Source organism: Lissotriton helveticus, chromosome 11 (assembly GCF_964261635.1).
Source record: "Lissotriton helveticus chromosome 11, aLisHel1.1, whole genome shotgun sequence".
NCBI lineage: Eukaryota > Metazoa > Chordata > Amphibia > Caudata > Salamandridae > Lissotriton > Lissotriton helveticus.
Genome location: NC_136072.1, coordinates 1,059,226,587 through 1,059,244,990, shown reverse-complemented (window position 1 = coordinate 1,059,244,990; position 18,404 = coordinate 1,059,226,587). Strand labels below are relative to the sequence as shown.

Below are 18,404 nucleotides of genomic sequence, written 5' to 3'. Positions count from 1 at the left end.
GGGCAAGCCCAGTCGTCCTGGTTCCCAAGGCGGCCGCCCCGGGCGTTGCCCCTGAGCTCCGGTTCTGCGTGGACTATCGGGGGCTGAATGCAGTTACCAGGACCGACGCTCACCCCATCCCCCGGGCAGATGAGCTAATTGACCGGATGGGGGCCGCCCGCTACCTGAGCATCTTCGACCTAACAGCGGGCTACTGGCAGATCGCCCTCACCCCTAGGGCACAAGAACGTTCCGCCTTCTCTACCCCGGACGGGCACTACCACTTTAAAGTAATGCCCTTCGGCATGAAAAACGCTCCGGCAACGTTCCAACGGCTGGTGAACCAGGTACTGGTGGGCCTGGAAGACTTCAGCGCCGCCTACCTGGACGACATTGCGGTGTACAGCCACCAGTGGACCGACCACCTCCGCCACCTGCGGGAGGTTCTACACGCCCTCCAGCAAGCCGGGCTCACCATCAAGGCCAGCAAGTGCCAGGTTGGCCAAGGGTCCGTGACCTACCTGGGACACCAAGTGGGAAGCGGGCTGGTGGCCCCTCTCCAGCTCAAGATTGCTGCCATCCAGGCCTGGCAACCCCCTACGACCCAAACGGAGGTCCGGGCCTTCCTGGGGCTCACCGGATACTACCGGCGGTTCGTGAAGGACTATGGCAGCATCGTGGGGCCCCTCACAGAGCTCACCTCCAAGAAGAGCCCCAAAACAGTCAACTGGACCCCGGACTGCCAATCGGCCTTCGAGAAATTAAAGACCGCCATGTGCACGGCTCCCGTGCTCCAGGCTCCCGACTACAGCCGGGAATTCATTGTGCAGACGGACGCCTCCGATCATGGTGTGGGGGCCGTCCTCTCCCAACTCAACCCCGAAGGGGTCGACCAACCAGTGGCCTTCATCAGCAGACGCCTACTGCCCCGAGAACAGCGCTGGAGCACCATTGAGAGGGAGGCCTTCGCCGTAGTCTGGGCACTTGAGAAGCTCCGGCCCTACCTCTTCGGCACCCACTTCCGGGTGCAAACAGACCACCGACCCCTGCAATGGCTGATGCAAATGCGGGGGGAGAACCCGAAGCTGTTGCGCTGGTCCATCTCCCTGCAGGGGATGGACTTCACGGTGGAACATCGTCCAGGCCAGGACCACGCCAACGCCGACGGCCTGTCACGCTTTTTCCGCCTCAGCGAGGAGAGTCCCCAGGAAGATGGCTGACTCTCCCCGCCTTCAGCTGGGGGGGACGCATGTTGGACAGGCCGCATGGTCGGGCTGTCCACCCTCCCCGCAACGGGACCCGGACCCTGGCTCTCCCTGAATCCCCAACCAGAGTCCCCGTCTAACATGCTCGTTTGAGAATGGGTAGCCAGTGGAGCTCCTTCTGGGGTGATGAGAGTGTGGTGTGGGAAGTTGAGAATGATTTCTGCCACCAAGTTCTGAATGGTCTGCAGTCTTCTGGTGAGTTTTTTTTGCCTTCTGCACATATAGTGTCATATGCACACATCCATACAACCCAAAGGAGGGTGGGGCTTGATTCAATTTCCCTGATGATGGATGGGTGTTCCCTGGGTACGTTTTTTGTTCCATAAAAAGAAAAGCCAAGACAGCGATTAACATAAAACTACAATATTGGTCAACTTAAGAGTGCATTGACTCCTGAAGTTGAGACCTTTTAACTCAAGTCGGACCTGTTTCGCCTCCTGTTCTTACACACAGCATAGCTCCAAACTTCCATTTCCTTCCAAGAAGACTGCAATGAATCCTAGTTTTAGTAAATCAGAAGGTTAAGAGGATTTTTTCTTAGCTCTGTTTTTGGGATCTGTAGTAATGCAGGTATAATCATTTCACGCTGATGAATTCAGCTAACACCAGACTGTGTCTGTGGAGAAGAGGTGTCCAGCAAACAAACTCAAGCAGTTAAATAGAGGGGGAAGCCTATGTGCATATTTTGTGTTGTTGCAGAAATGTGAGGCCACAATTTAGAAAAAGTGCATCGAAATTTTGTGCTTTACTATTCAAGTAAGTGTTGCAGTTATCTGTAGCCAGTGAGTGCACACCCAATCGACTAGTGCATGATTTATCCACTTTATTCACTCACTATCAAATTGTGCACAAGTGAGAAGGAAAATGAATCAGGATATGGATATTTTGGATGGAAGTCTATGCGAAAGAGAAAGATGCCAGTTACATTCATGTTCCTTGGAGTCCAAACAACTGGCTGTTAAGATTGACTGGCAATGGTCTTTTATTACTTACATCCGAATGGTGGTTTTTAAGTCCTGGCACTACCGGCTTAAGATCCTTTGCCGAGCACTGGCCTGTTTCCCAGTCTGGAGGTAGTAATGGAGCCGCTCTAGTGATCTCGTCAAGGCATCCAGATGATGAATACATGCTCAACTGCTTGCAATGCCTACCTAAGGCAACAGCCTTAACAGCCAGAAAGAGAGACAGCTACAAAGCATTTATGGTTGCACTCAAAACTCTCAGACTAGTTCTGCTCTTCTAACAACCCCATTTGAGGTTCAGGTACCTGTGTGCTTCCTTCACTCAGCTGTAAAAGACCTAAGTTCAATAAGTACATTTCGTTATGCATGCATAGGTGCGGTGCATATGCCATAAGAGTTCGTTCGCTTTGCACTCCATTGTAACACTGCTCGGACAGTGGTTGTCACTTCATGTTCAATAATATTCAAGACATGAATACTCGCTCAGTGATTTTTCTTGCTCTATGCAGCATAGAGCAGTTGGTTTTTCTTACACCAATAACTTTTAATTGTTATGCTTGCAATTTTATGCGTAACAAATTTATAATCACAGAGGTAACACTTAATGCAGCTTCTCCACCGTTTCTTGTCAAATTTTGAAAGGAACAGTGGCTCCTTTGGGGTCAAAAAGTGACGGATACATTTGGGAATAACATAAATAAAAGTAGTGTACATTGACTGCCGTTACATACAATCAACACTCCTGGTAATGCCTCACTTTAGTGCCAACTTAAGGATTTGTGGGGTCCAATGTGAAATATATTTTGGGGCTCCCTGTTTGCAGCAACTTTGAATTTATTGTCCCTTTTCACCCCATTCAAGTACTTTTGATGCAAACTAGATTCACTTATATGTTGAACCTTCACAAACGGGTGACATAAAAACAGCTGAAAGCTCTAGCTGCATGCTCTCCTCTAGCCGATAATTATTTATAAAATAGCTTGAACAAGCACTGATAATGACATTTTATTTTCAATTTGGATCTAGGGTCCTTCTGTATTAAAACATTAAGCAGTTATTTACTTGCAATATTTTATACGAAATTCAGTTCGTTACTCCCACTGTAGGAACAACATATTAAGGGTGACTTGGTAAATATTTAGTGGTCTAGCGCATAATATTAAAGTAATCCTCCGGCACATATCACTTGATGTTGTAGTTATAGTTGGCGAATATTTGTAGTTACCAATATGTTCCCTTCACTACAGACACTCTTACAGAAAAAGTGAGAATCAAATTGCTGCTCTGACGATTGTCACCACTTGGCTAACAAGCTAAAACTTTGTCTAATTTCTCTTCCCCTGCCTTGTCCCTCTTCTCTTTCTAAGGGTACACTTCCCAGGCTAGACAGTTGGCAGCTACCTGTTACCAAGCTGAGTTACTTAACTGGACGAGCCAGGATACAGGGGAGGGACAGGGACGTAAGGGATAAATATTTGAAGAGACTTGAAGCAGAGGGAGAGACGGAGATGATCGAGATAGATATGAGTGGTAAGGAGAGAAGTAAAGTAAATAGAAAAGACGGAGCTAGCCAGAAGAAAAGATAACGAGAGGTAGAAAGTAACACACGTAGAGAAATGGGTACATTTTTAGAATGCTGTAAAGCGAGAGATAGGGAGAATGAAAAGTAGACAGAGGAGTACAGTACTCCAAGAAGTGAGGATGTGAGATAGGTAATATATAAAAAGAGACACGTGAGAAAAAGGTAAAGGTAACGAAAGGTAGACGTAGACAGAGAGACAGGAGGAAAACCGAAGAGGTTCAAGGTAGAGAGAGCAAAACGAGAAGCGGTACAGAAAAACGGGTTGGATAAAAAGTGTAATGGGGCAGGAGAGAATGGAATAAATAGAGGCCATGGGTAGATAAGACAAAAAAGGAAGCTGAGAAGCATGCGGAAAATACAGTAAGAAAGGTAAGGTTTATACAGAGGTAGAGAATTGTGAGATAGAGGAAGACATTTATAAAGAAAGTTTGAGAGAGATAGTTAAGATGGAGAACGACTCGAAATAGAGAAAAAGGTCAGGAGAAAGATTTGTTTGTGTGAGATACCGAGGGAGAGAAAGAGAGGGAGGAGTTGATGATATAGAAAAAGGGGTAGAAGAGCAGAGGTAGCAAGAAAGAGCTCAGATATTTAGAGAGGTGAAGGAAAGGAAACTGAGGTGGAACGAAAAAAGGGGAGGTGGTGAGGTAGTAAACAAATAATGAGATACATTGACAGGTTTGGTAGTGAGGTAAGGTAGAGAGAGAGAATGAGGTGGGCTAAAGGTGAGCTAGCCAGGGAGATGTGAGGGAGAGAGAAAAATGAGCTAGAGACGTGAGGGGGGCGGTGAGACGGGGAAAGGGTGAAAGACATGCAAGGTGAGTGAGAGCGGTGAAGCAAAGACAGGGATGAGGCTGTGTGAGAGTAAAGTAGTTGGAAGAGAGTGAGCGGTTAGATAGAAAAAGTCAGTGAAGTCAGACAGAGAGATGAGGTAGATCGAGATGAGGTAGAGAGAGGTGATCACCTGATATAGACGTAAAGTGACCAAGAGCGACAAGTCATGAGAAAGGCAGAGAGAGATGAAGTTGAGTGAGGTATACTGGTTGTTTTGAAAAAGGTGAGGAAGACATAAGTGAGGTACAGAGATAGAATGTAGAAACACAGAGAAGCAGAGATACACAGAGGTTATGAGAGGGAATAAGGTAGAAGAGTTGAGGTGAATTAAGGAGTCAGAAATGACAAAGACTATTTTTCAATGTAATTGTCAACTGCCTGAGAGTGTGAGAGTTAAGGCTGGGCAGGATAGGGTAGCATGGTAAGGGGCAAATGTATTATTTTTGTGTGCAAAGAAGTGCAACACTGTTGCACATGGGGGAGAGAGCAGCGCAGAGCCATAGTTATTAAAATGACCTGCTTCTGCGCACTAACTCTGTGGCTAGCCCCACACATGACCTTTGCACCACGTGCAGGGCTGTGTGCATGCTAACACAGGAGTTGTACTGGTAGCACACCTTCAGAAGAAAATCCTATGCCATGACAAATTCTGAAATATTCCACACATTGTGCTGTATAGTGCAGCACATGCAATTTGTGGAGCATTCAGAGAAATGAATACAATTCTCCATGTTAGCACCTGCTTCAAGCAGGCAGTGTTCTTTGATGCAAAGCTTGGCCTGGCTATCTTAGTAGATCAGGCATTGCATCAAAACTATGGCTGCGTGCAGTAATACTCCCAAGTAACGCCCACTTGATGCAAAGTGCTATTTGCACTAGAAAGGGCACATTTCTATCGCAAAATTCCTTTGCAAGTGCTTGCGTCACTTTGCTTAACATTGTTGTGGCGAAAACCCTTAGTTAATCCGGCCCTCGGTTCCTGTGTGTTTGATTGGTTCAGATGCTCCGTCCAAGAGGTGTGGCGCCGCGGCCAGGGCGACTGACGCTGGAATCTGGGGATCAGGGTTCGATCCCCGGCTCCGGCGGCAGGTTAGCCCAGCACCATGTGACTCTGGGCAATAGCTTGCTTAATCTTCCCGACGGCCCCCAGCGCCTAGAGACCCTAACGGGTGATTGTGCGCTATACAAATGTGGATTATTATTATTATTATTATCACCACCCCCTTTTGTACCACTTTGTTCGCCATAAGTTGGCGGGGTATGCTCAGACGTGAGTCCCTTGCTCGCTTTGCCACTGGATTCAAGCAAGCCGGGCTGAAGATGGTTGAAATGCCAGAAACCGGTCCTCGGAAGCTTGTTTCTGGTCCAGGGAAGGCATGGCTTGGCAGTTCGGGCTGGACTGTTCCCATGAGGCACAGGGTCAGACTGATTTGCATATGGCCATGTCTGAACTGGAGTGGCAGAGTGGGCTAAAGAACGGTAATGGATTAAACCCAGATCTGTTGACTGGGTGTGAGTGTTTGATTGGTTCAGATGCTCCGTCCATCACCACCCCCTTTTGTACCACTTTGTTCGCCATAAGTTGGCGGGGTATGCTCAGACGTGAGTCCCTTGCTCGCTTTGCCACTGGATTCAAGCAAGCCGGGCTGAAGACGGCTGAAATGCCAGAAACCGGTCCTCGGAAGCTTGTTTCCGGTCCAGGGAAGGCATGGCTTGGCAGTTCGGGCTGGACTGTTCCCATGAGGCACAGGGTCAGACTGATTTGCATATGGCCATGTCTCAACTGGGGTGGCAGAGTGGGCTAAAGAACGGTAATGGATTAAACCCAGATCTGTTGACTGGGTGTGAGTGCTTGATTGGTTCAGATGCTCCGTCCATCACCACCCCCTTTTGTACCACTTTGTTCGCCATAAGTTGGCGGGCTATGCTCGGACGTGAGTCCCTTGCTCGCTTTGCCACTGGATTCAAGCAAGCCGGGCTGAAGAGGGCTGAAATGCCAGAAACCGGACCTTGGAAGCTGGTTTCCGGTCTAGGGAAGGCATGGCTTGGCAGTTCGGGCTGGACTGTTCCCATGAGGCACAGGGTCAGACTGATTTGCATATGGCCATGTCTGAACTGGGGTGGCAGAGTGGGCTAAAGAACGGTAATGGATTAAACCCAGATCTATTGACTGGGTGTGAGTGTTTGATTGGTTCAGATGCTCCGTCCATCACCACCTCCTTTTGTACCAAATTAAAAAAATAAACTTTTTTTTAATGAGCAGATGGCGGGATTGTCGACTATCTCACTCATTTTACCTGGTGGTCCAGGGCCGGCTTTAGCACTGGCACTGCCCTGTGCGATAATCGTTTTTGACAACCTCTCCATAGCCCCTCTTTCACATACATTTAATTTGTTTTAAAGCGCGGGAAAAGGCTGGCTTTACTACTTCACTCAGTTATCTAAAAATACAGATCTGTCTTTGCAGCAGGCATATTAACCATCTGCACTACTTTATGGCGAGTCAAAACTTCCACCAGACAATTTAAAAAAGATTTTTCTGGCCAGCAGGAACATTAATCACAAGATTTATCTTGACATATTTATTGTTGCCTGAAAGCTAGACGCACTAGGAACTCTGAATCAGGTCCTTTTAAATTGTAAGTTATTACTAAACACAGCCTCCACACCCCCAGGTCAGTTCTCTGCCTCCAGGTCAGCGCCCAGTGCAGCCGCACAGTACGCACCCTCCTAAAGCCGGCCTTGTGGTAGTCCCTTGGAAGGTGGGGGCCCTAGGCAATTTGTCAGATGACTATGGCTTAAAACGTCTTTGCCTCGGAGACGCGCGTGCGCGCGAATCAACATGGCCGCCGCCGCTTGAGCTCCTTCGTGAAAAACGCCCGTTTTTATGTTTAACGACGATTTCCCTGTCAGAAACAGAGCGCTAATGGGGTCGCTTCTCTATTAATAAGGATTCCTACCCCCAGAGGAGTTTTCCAGTCGTTCTGCAACCCGGAAGTGCTGTTTTGGGCTCTCTGGATCCTGCTCCCAGCCTCTGCCTAAGGTACTGCCTGACTTGTGTGAATAGGGGGCGGAGTGATCAGCAGGAAAGGGCCTGGCTTGGCCCTAGCCACACCCACAATCCTTTTTAGCTGCTGCACCAGTGACTTTAATGATTTTTACACTGGTTTTCTTCATTTTTCTTCATTTATCTGCAGCTTTATTCCATACTTCATTTTTAATTCTGCTTTTGGGTGTTTTTTCCTCCTCAAAATGGATAATAAAAATTCTGCCAATAATAAAAGGAAGCAACAAGTTTCACCACCCCCAGTTAAATCTAAGGTTGTGGAATCCTCTGAGCCTTCCCTTTCATTAATTCTGGAAGAAATTCAAGCTCTTCGAGTTAATACTGACAATATTGCGTCAGAAATTAAAAATGTGCGTAAAGAAATGGCTTGTTTGTCTATGAAAATTTCTGATAATTCCATCAAAATTCAAGATAATAAGACCAAAGTGGATGCTTTTTCTCCGTTGGTGGCAAAAATACTCCCTATGCACTCTCAGCTCTTGGATATGGAAAATTGCATTAGACAGTACAATCTTCGCATTTTTAATTTGCCTGAAGAAGTTGAGGGTTCTAATTGCCGTCTATATTTGGAAAACTTGATTCCTGGCCTTTTAAATATCAAATTTCCAGAAAAATTTGAAGTGGATAAAGCCCATAGAATCCCTTCACATCGTAACCCTCGTAATACTAAGCCTAGGCAAAGGATTTTTAAAGTCCTTCGTCATCACCATCTTGTTTTGATAAGGAAAGCTGCAAGAGAAATTCCTACATTGTTGGTGAATGGCAATAACATTTTTATTCACCAGGACTTTGCCAAGGAAACTGTTGCTATACGCAAAGATTTTGCTGCCCTTCGTCCACAATTGAGAAGCCTAGGATTCAAATATGGACTCTTTGATCCATCTACAATGCGCATATGGAAAGATAACTTTTCCAAATCCTTTCATCGACCAGAAGAATTGCGGCACTTTCTGGATTAGCACGGTCAACATTCGATGGATACTCATGACCCTACTACCTGACTCTTTTTTGTTTAATTTTTACTGACAGATTTTTGAATAACCTTTGAATTTTTTGGGCTTCAGCGGTTCTGGCCATGCTTGTAAGCCGTGTGTGCGCTTCACAGTCCTTATATATGTATTGTGTTTGTCTTTTTTATATGTTTTTTCTTTTCTCTCTATCCCTTTTATATTTCTTGGAGCTACTTCTTTCTTGTTCTGGAGCTACCTTCCTTTCATTTATTTCTTCTTCTTTTTTCTTCCTCTTCTCGATCTCTATTATCCTTTCTCCCATTATGGCTAATTCACATAAGCTTAAAATTGTTTCATTAAATGTTAAAGGACTGCGCCATCCAGTTAAGTGTACGAAAATTCTAGATTATTTAAGTAGTTGCAAAGCTGATGTTTGTTTTATACAGGAGACTCATATTGATGATAAAGTTTTGGGTTATATGAGGAAGAAATGGGTAGATGCTATTGTTTCTTCTCCAGCAAATGGTAGGAAAAATGGTGTAGCCATATTTTTTGCAAGAAAACTTCACTGTCAAATTTTGAGTAAAACTTCTGACAAGGATGGTAGATATATTCTCGTTAAAATTAAGGTTCATGACTCAGTTCTATTTCTACTAAATGTTTATGGTCCTACAGCAGATGACCCTAATTTTTGGTCTAATCTTACCACAGAAGTTCTTAAAATTGGTAATGTACCTTTAATTGTTGGAGGTGATTTTAATGTTATTTATGATCCCTTACTAGATAGAATTTCTCAAACTAAATTTCATCCTTCTAAGGGTTATTTTGCTTTCAAATCCTTTCTTCAAACTACTAAATTAGTTGATATTTGGAGATTACATTACCCTACTGCAAAAAGCTTCACATTTTTTTTCAAATCCGCATAATTCTCACACTAGAATTGACTTTTTATTTGTTTCTAGACACCTCATTACCTCAATTTCTTCTCCTAATATTGGAAACATTGACGTTTCTGATCATGCTATGATTTCTTTAGTTTTACACTTGGATTCCACTTTTACTAAACAATCCAGATGGCGAATGAATACTGGTACAGTTTTAAATGAGTCCAATAAACCAAAACTCTTAGCAGCTATACAAGAATATTTTGTTCTCAATCCTGAAGGTTCTATTTCTATGGTTAATAGATGGGATGCCTTTAATGCTTATATTAGAGGAGTAACAATCTCTATTATGGCTCATGAAAAGAAATAATTTCATGCGACTACTACACACCTACAAAAACAAATTGCAAAATATGAACGCGTTTTCATTACATCTAATAACCCTCAATACAAATTTAAACTACAAAAATTACGTTATGAATTTAATTCACTGCTTAGTAGAAGGGCAGGCATTCAAATTTCTAATGCTAAAGCTAGATTTAGTTTTAATGCTAATAGATCTGGTAAATTGTTAGCCAACTATTTACGCATCAAAAAAGATAAAACTCATATCACTTCAATTCATGGTTCTCAGGGTAATATAGCTATTTCTCATAATGAAATTGTTGATGAATTTTTGAATTTTTATTCCACATTATATAATAAACCAGATGTCAATGACGTTTCTGTATTAGATTCCTTTTTAAACTACTGTCAGTTACCCAAAATTTCACATACAGACAAAACCAGTCTTGATGCACCTATTACTAAAGATGAAATCATATCTGCCATTAAATCTCTGAAAAAGAATAAATCTCCCGGACCTGATGGAATTCCGGCGGAATTTTACAAAGAATTTCAATCGCACCTTTTGCCATTCTGATCCCAACTTTTTACTTTATTTAGCTCCACAGGAACAACTTCTGGGTCTTTTACTGAAGCCTTAATTATTATTCTCCCTAAACCAGATAAAGACCCCACTCTTGTAACCAATTATCGTCCTATATCCTTGATTAACCAAGATTGTAAATTATATGCCAAAATTCTTGCTACTAGGTTAGGCCCTGTATTAGATTATAGTATACACCCTGATCAATCTGGTTTTATGAAGAATAGGTATTCTGCGAATAATAAAAGAACGTTGTTACATATTATTGAACAAAGTTCTACTTTAACGCTAGCTTCTGGTATTTTGGCCTTAGATACTAAAAAAGCATTTGATAAAATCCATTGGCAATTTTTATTCCACGTGCTATCCTCATTTATTTTGGGGATTCTTTTATCCGCATGAATAAAGCTTTATAGTTTGCTCCTACTGCTCGTTTATTTCCTCTCCTTTTTCACTTTTTAGAGGTACAAGACAAGAATGTCCTCTTTCTCCTCTTTTATTTTTAATTGGCATTGAACCTTTTCTTGCCTCTATTAGAAATTGTGACAATTTTGAAGGAATTACTATTAATGGTGTTACTGTTAAAACTCTTGCTTATGCGGATGATGTACTATTATTTATTAGTGACCCTATATATTCTTTTCCCCCGTTAATGGATATTATATTGAAATACTCTGCAGTCTCTGGATACACTCTGAATACCAATAAAACTAAATTTTTCCAATTAAATGTTTATTGTACTCCTGATATGCTTCCCATGCATGAAATTATTTGGCAAAAGACTAAGTTAAAATATCTTGGTATTTTATTTTCTTCCTCCATCAAATCAACAATAACCTTAAATTGTGATTTTATCATAAATTTTATTAAAAATAAAACCTCTAAATGGTCGTCATTACATCTTTCATGGTGGGGTAGATTAGATTCTATCAAAATGAATATAGCTCCCACAATTTTTTATACTTTGGCCATGATCCCTACTCAATTTCCATTAAAGTTTTATAAAGATGTGGATAAACTGTTATCAAAGTTTTTATGGAGTGATAAAGCTCCTCGAATCAGTTATAAAATGTTAAAAGTACCTAAACGCAATGAGGGATTTGGTATCCCTGACTTTTTTCTTTATCATGCTGCCTTTATTTTAAAGCAAAGTTCATTATGGTTTCATTACTCTTTGTTGAATAATCCCCCTATGTGGCTATTTATTAAGAAAGCTATAGTAAATCCATTTCCTTTGCCTACTCTGTTAACCATGTCCAACAATAATAAATTTCTAAACAAATCGGTTATTATTAAATCTACAAAAATGTTATTTAATGATCTTGCTTTAATTTTTCTTTCTCCAATGAATACTACTGAAGATCTTTTATTATGGTATAGTTCTGTTATTAAATTAAATACAAAAGTTACTTTCTGGTCTTCATGGATTAAAGCTGGTATTTTTTACCTCAAAGATGTATATACTGATGATACTTTTATCTCTTTTGAATTGTTACAATCAAAATTTGGTTTGACTAAATCAGATCTTCCGAAATATTATTTTTTATGTAACTCCATCTTAGACTCCTTCCAAACAGCTATCCCCTCTAATGTTCAAGCTGATTTATCTATGTATATTCAAACAATTGCACATTCCTCTCGTGGTGTTTCCATTTTATATAGAAAATTATCAGATACGCTTGTTAGTAATATTGATAAGATTGCAAACTTTTGGAATGAAGAACTTTCTATTTCATTATCTACTAACATATGGAAAGATATTTGGCTTAGTAGTATATCTGGCTGGCTACCTATATAATATATCAAACCACCTCTTATATTTTATTTAATCGTTTATGGACTCCTTCACGATTATTTCAAGCTAAACTTATTCCCTCTGCTGATTGTTGGCATTGTAAATTACATCCAGGTACCCTACAACATATGCTTTTGGATTGTCCTTTAGTTTTAAAATGTTGGTCTGAAGTTTGGGATATCATAAAAAAGATTTTGAATATTCATGTTACTGTTTCATTTCCTATAATTATATGTAAATCTGCATTACTTTTTTCAAAATTGAATGAGTTAGAGAGTAAACTCTTTAATTTTCTTGTTTCTGCTGCATTAAAATCTATTACTTTTTGTTGGAAAGATATTTCTAAATTATCTGTTCATGCTTGGTGGTCATGGGTTATCTTTACTAGAAAAGGGGCTCAATTATCCATGAATGGGATTAATCATAATTCTATCTCTTATCAATCATTTTGGTTACCTGTTGATATTTATTTATCTTCTTAATGTTGTATATATTTCTATATTCGCTTTAGGTTTTTGTCATATTTAAAAGAATGCTTTTTATACTATAGGATATAATAGCTCATTTGTGTTTCTCTACGATGATTATTTTGCTTGTTTCCCTTTTTTCCTTCCCCTTTAATGTTAATTTACATATATGAAATTTCTTTACCTACTGTAATTTCTTCTTATGAAGTAGGTTGTGTAATGTTACTGAGGTATTTTCGATTATTTGTACTATTTTTTGTAATGTCTTTGTATTGTGGTTATTATCAACAAAATTCAATAAAATTATTCTGAACATAAAAAAAAACGTCTTTGCCTCACTGCAGCAGAACATGAATGAAATGAAATGTGGCATTTATAAAGCGCAAACTGTCACTCCCAAAGGAGCCTCCTGGCGCTGAATAGTCTTGTTAGTCTTCCAGGCAGGGCAGATACATTTTTGGTACTATTCCAGTTTGCTCAATCTAACATGACGCATCTTCTCAAAGCTTCCAGCTCTGACATTTAAACCTCACAGTGAAACTACTCTTTGATAATGTGGACCACTCTGAAATAAGAATGGACAACTTCACCTACCCACCATCATGTAGAATACGCTTGAGGCTTGTCACCGGAATGTTCAACATCTTGTGGATGGGTTTTCAGGGGGACCTCTACAGCCTGTAGAAGGAACACAGAACTATGAAGCTGAAGAAAGAAACTGAGAACAGAGGTCTATGAATAACATGTTACAAGACTGCGGGAGCTGTAGGAACCAAATTAATTTTCTGGTCCTCTACTAATGTCCAAGATCTGCTCTGTGCAGTCAAGATTCCGTAATTTACGAAATGTAGGGTTAAACAGTGCATCTCAATATAAAACAGACATGCATTGCCTGGACACTTCCACCTTTTAAATAAAAACCGCAGTCCTAGGTAGATGATATTTGCATATTAAATTAGTGTATATCACCTGTAGAAGCAAGGCCAATCAGAATCTTTAGTGTGGTTGGGGTAAAAAAACTAATTAGGAGACCTGACTCAGGTCCAATTCGGCTTTTTCAGATTGACCAAACTGCGTGACCATGGCCAATTACTCTTGGTCTCTGTGCCTACTTTTCAGTGATCCTTACATTTGAGAGAACCCTGCAATAAAGAGCTTCATCTCCAGAAGGAAAAAGCCCTCTGAGCCTTGGTTTACGGAAAAACTTAAGCACAAAATCAAGCATGCAGAAGGTCAGTAAGAAAGTCGATAGTAAATTACGATCAGGCTAAGAAAACCGAATATGCACAAACACGGTCAGTATACAAGAAACTGGTTATAGAGGAAAAAAGTAAATATTTTACAACATAAAACCTGGAATCTCAGAACTCCTGCAAAGAGCTTTTTGCTACAGTAAAAAAACTAGTCAATCTACTAGCTAAATCTCTGACGGCTAATAGCCCTGAATTCTGCAACACACTGGGACAGTTTTTCATAAATAAAGTCCAGACAGTGTACAAAACCTTCAAGGACAGCACTCGCTCCTCCTCTAAGCTTAAGCTTACTAAGCCAGGGTCAGATACCTGTACATCCAATACAGATTTCTCCTTTTCTCCTCCCTTAGTGAAACCGATTATCCAACTAAGTCAGGAGACCCATCAGAACCCTGTACCCCTAAAGTTTTACATTTGTTCCCAGAAATACTAAGTGAACAACTAAGTCTAGCGTTCACGGAGATAATTCAGTCAGGCCTTTCCAGATGCCTGAAAAACATCCTCAGTCCTGCCTCTGTTAAAAGAAAAAGTACCTTGACTCTTAAGAAGCCTAGGATTCCATTTCCATCTAAGGTACTGGAGAAACAGCTTAATACACAGCTTGCAACTTTTATCTCCGCTGAGGACCTCCTGGACCATTCACGATATGGCTTCAGGGAGAATCACAGAACAGAGACAGCTTTGGTCATGGTGGCAGAGGAACTCAGAACAATATTGGATGCAGGGGGGAAGGCCGCCTTGATTTTGTAAGACCTATCACACAGTGAACCATGAAATACTAACTGGCAGACTAGTGGAGCTGGGGATTCAAGACACCGCCCTCACTCTACTGTCACCCTACCTAACGGATAGTACTTTTTCAGTAGAACCGGGAGACTCAGCTTCCAAGTCTTTCAAACTGCCGTGTGGTGTGCCACAAGGTTCCTCATTGAGCCCCACACTTTTCAATATTTATGTGGCTCCTTTGGCCTCGATCATTAGGCTGTGTGGTTTCTCGGTGGTCTACTATGCTGACGACACCCAGGTGGTGGCATCAGTCTCAAATAACATGGAGGAGACAGCCGATCGTTTCAATTACTGCATGACTCAGGTAACCATATGGTTGCAGTCCAATTGCCTGAATCTGAATGGAGAAAAAACTGATGTCATGTTGCTAGGATCCAATTCTTCCTTTTGGTCTCCTAGATGGTGGCCTGCCAATCTGGGCGAATGCCCAATCCCACTCCCTTAGGTTAAGAACCTAGGCGTTGTCTTTGATAACAAATTGACATTCGATAGCCAGCCTACACGAAGGGATGAAAGACGTCGCCGAGTGGATGAAGAACAGCCGCCTGAAACTGAACTCAGACAAGACGGAAGTCCTCATCCTGGGACCATCGCCCTCCGCCTGGGACGACTCCTGGTGGCCTCCCGCCCTGGGCACCGCTCCCAAGCCAACAGACCACGCACGCACGCAACCTGGGCTTCATCCTGGACTCTTCCCTCTCGATGACCAGACAAGTCAACGCCGTCTCCTCATCGTACTTCAACACCCTACGCATGCTCCGCAAGATCTTCCGATGGATCCCGATCGAAACCAGGAAGACGGTCACCCAGGCACTCGTCACCAGCCGACTGGACTACGGAAACACCCTCTACGCCGGAAACACAGCCAAGCTACAGAGGAGACTCCAACGCATCCAGAACGCCTCCGCCCGACTCATCCTGGACATCCCCCGACGCAGCCACATCTCCGGCCACCTGAGGGACCTGCACTGGCTCCCCGTCAACAAGAGGTTCACGTTCAGGCTCCTCACCCACGCACACAAGTCTCTCCACGACCTGGGCCCCAAGTACCTCAACGACCGACTGACCTTCTACACGCCCACCCGCCAGCTACGATCTACTAGCCTCGCCCTCGCAGCCGTACCACGCATCCGAAGAGCCACCGCCGGAGGCAGATCCTTCTCCTACCTGGCAGCCAAGACATGGAACTCCCTCCCCATCCACCTTCGACTGACCCAGGACCATCTCGCCTTTAGGAGACAACTCAAGACCTGGCTGTTCGAGCAATAGCGGACCCCTTCCCCCAAGCGCCTTGAGACCCTCACGGGTGAGTAGCGCGCTATACAAGTGTTATGATTGATTGATTGATTGATTGATAAATAAGTTTTCCTCTAACTTCTGGGTTATTTTGAAGACTATCAGGAAAATCTGTCCATTCATTCAACCTGATGCTCTAAAAACACTTGTTACAGCCTTGGCTCTCTCCAAACTGGACTAGGGTAATGCCCTATACATGGGGATATAATCCCAGTATTTACAAAAACTGCAGCGTTTGCAGAATGCTGCAGCCAGATTAATACTGGATACCCCCAAATATGAGCCAGTCTCCCACAGATTAAGAGCCCTGCACTGGCTCCTAGTGGACAAAAGGATTACATTCCAATCACAATGCCTTGCCTTCAAAGCCCTACATGGTAAAGGGCCACCGTTTTTGAGGACTCACTTGAAATGGTATGTGCCAGCCAGAAGTTTAAGATCAACCCACTCAAAACTTCTACAAATACCCAAGTTCAAGCAGGTACGCTGGGGAAGAAGCTTCCTACCAGGGACAGCTAAAACGTGGAACCTCCTTCCAATCTCGATAAAGAGCAGCAAATCGCTTATGTCTTTTAGAAGAGCGCTGAAAACCTGGCTCTTCTCTAACTCATTAAGCCTTAATCCCATATCAGCAGCACTCTGTCCTGCCGACTCTAGCGCAAAGACGCCCCCTGGGCATTCGTGCGCTATACAAATTTATAAATCAAATAAATCTGGTCAGGACGTGCACTTTACCAGAACCTCTTTTGAACATGGTATAAAATACCATAATGTTTCTCCATCTATAATAGAGGCTTTGTTTAGGTTGCACAAAACAACTGACTTGCCTTTTGGTTCACTAATAAAATTGCCATCAGGGGAGTGTCCATGTCTCCCTATCACAACAGCTGCAGTTCCTTGTTCAGACATTTTTTTTTTTAAACACATTTTTATTTGGTTATTCCAGGTGAGATTTGGGATAGCCCTACAAATACCTGCAAGAAAGCAAATTGGACAGGAATACCATTATTTAAAAAAATTGGCAATACCTGTGAACATGCAGGGAAACACCACTGTTGAAAATTAGTACGTTTTGGTGAACATTATCTGCGCCATCTTGCCTCTTCCCCTGATGCCACACCTTTGTCGTGCGCGCCCGCCATTTTTTAAGATGCCCCGATCAGAGCGAACCCTTTTGCATGCTGCTGGCCCCTGACATAGCCCTTCGCCTTCACTAAGCCTGCACGCTGACCACCCCCTGCTTGCACCTGCCTTGAGTCATAAACCCCTCTTCGGCGCTGCTCTGCCCCAGGCCCTCATCCTGTTCCCAGCGCGACACCTCCCTGCTTCCCTTTCATGATCTCCGGCCCTTAGATGCAAACCCCCTTTTCTCCCTGTGTGCCCGTTTTGTCTTCCCCGTTCCCAGGCCGACACCCAGCTCTGCCGATACCATTCCTTGCCCCTCCCCGTACAATAGAAAGCTTCCCCCATCAAAGGATCCCCGGGTTGATCAAAGCCCCCACTCCATGAGATCCGATCAAACCCCCCACATTCCGTGAATCGGCGGAATATCCAGCTGCGTGATACTCATCACCTGTTGTGACTAGGGTGGGGACTTCAACTGTAAATGTGTGTGGGAACGGGCCCAAAGGGGGATCTGAGGATGTCTTTCTGTACATCAAAGTATCGACGAGAATATGTTACATGCAATAAAAAGATAAACTTGTGTATAAGAGGCCAGGCCTCAGGGATGCAGTTAGAGCACCTCAGAACGATACCTTCTGTCCGTTTCGTTGTGTTCTCCTCCGGAGAAAATAAAAACCTTGTTCCCTGCTTTCCAGTCTCCAGCGCCTGCCTCTTCATTGATTAAATAACTAGAGGGTCACAGAGGCAATACCGCCGGGCAAATATCGATTGTCCCCGACCCGAAACAGGTTTTAACAATTGGCGTCCCAAGCGTGGGGCCCATCAGCGACTCGTGGATCCAGTGGGAGAGGTCCCGACGACAGAGTGAACGACTGCAACGATCGGGAGAGCTCTTGCCCAATAGACCCTCGTCTGGCAGCCGATCATCCGAACTTCACTAGTTCCGAACAGACGAGCTCTTGCCCAATAGACCCTCGTCTGGCAGCCGATCATCCGAACTTCACTAGTTCCGAACAGACCTCTCTCGAGTGATCTACGGTCCTGACTGGGGACCATCAGGAGTGCCGTGAGAAATACGAGAAAAAGAGGACGATCGGGCGCTGGATTCGGAAGACAAGAAACTGTCCACATGGTCCGGGTAAGGTCGTGTAATCACGACAAGTTGCGAAATAATTGCTTGTTTGTTTGATTGTTTAAAAATACTAGTATTGCTCTTTATTTATTTGGAGATTCA

At 43.2% G+C, this 18,404-nt stretch overlaps 1 protein-coding gene across 6 annotated transcripts in view; it reads right to left on the bottom strand.

Annotated features, from left to right (window-relative positions):
• CCDC62 (coiled-coil domain containing 62) overlaps window positions 1-18,404 on the bottom strand; it is a 167,584-nt gene that overhangs the window by 28,514 nt on the left and 120,666 nt on the right. For 4 of the 6 annotated variants that reach the window (XM_078666175.1, XM_078666171.1, XM_078666173.1 and 1 more), the window contains exon 12: window positions 13,309-13,388. The exons of 1 other annotated variant lie outside the window; for it this stretch is intronic. In XM_078666175.1, the coding sequence (XP_078522301.1) occupies window positions 13,311-13,388 (78 nt within the window). In that variant the 3' untranslated portion in view covers window positions 13,309-13,310. Of the gene's footprint in view, window positions 1-13,304; window positions 13,389-18,404 lie in introns of all 6 variants that reach the window. One more of the 6 variants, XM_078666172.1, reaches the window with a different exon arrangement.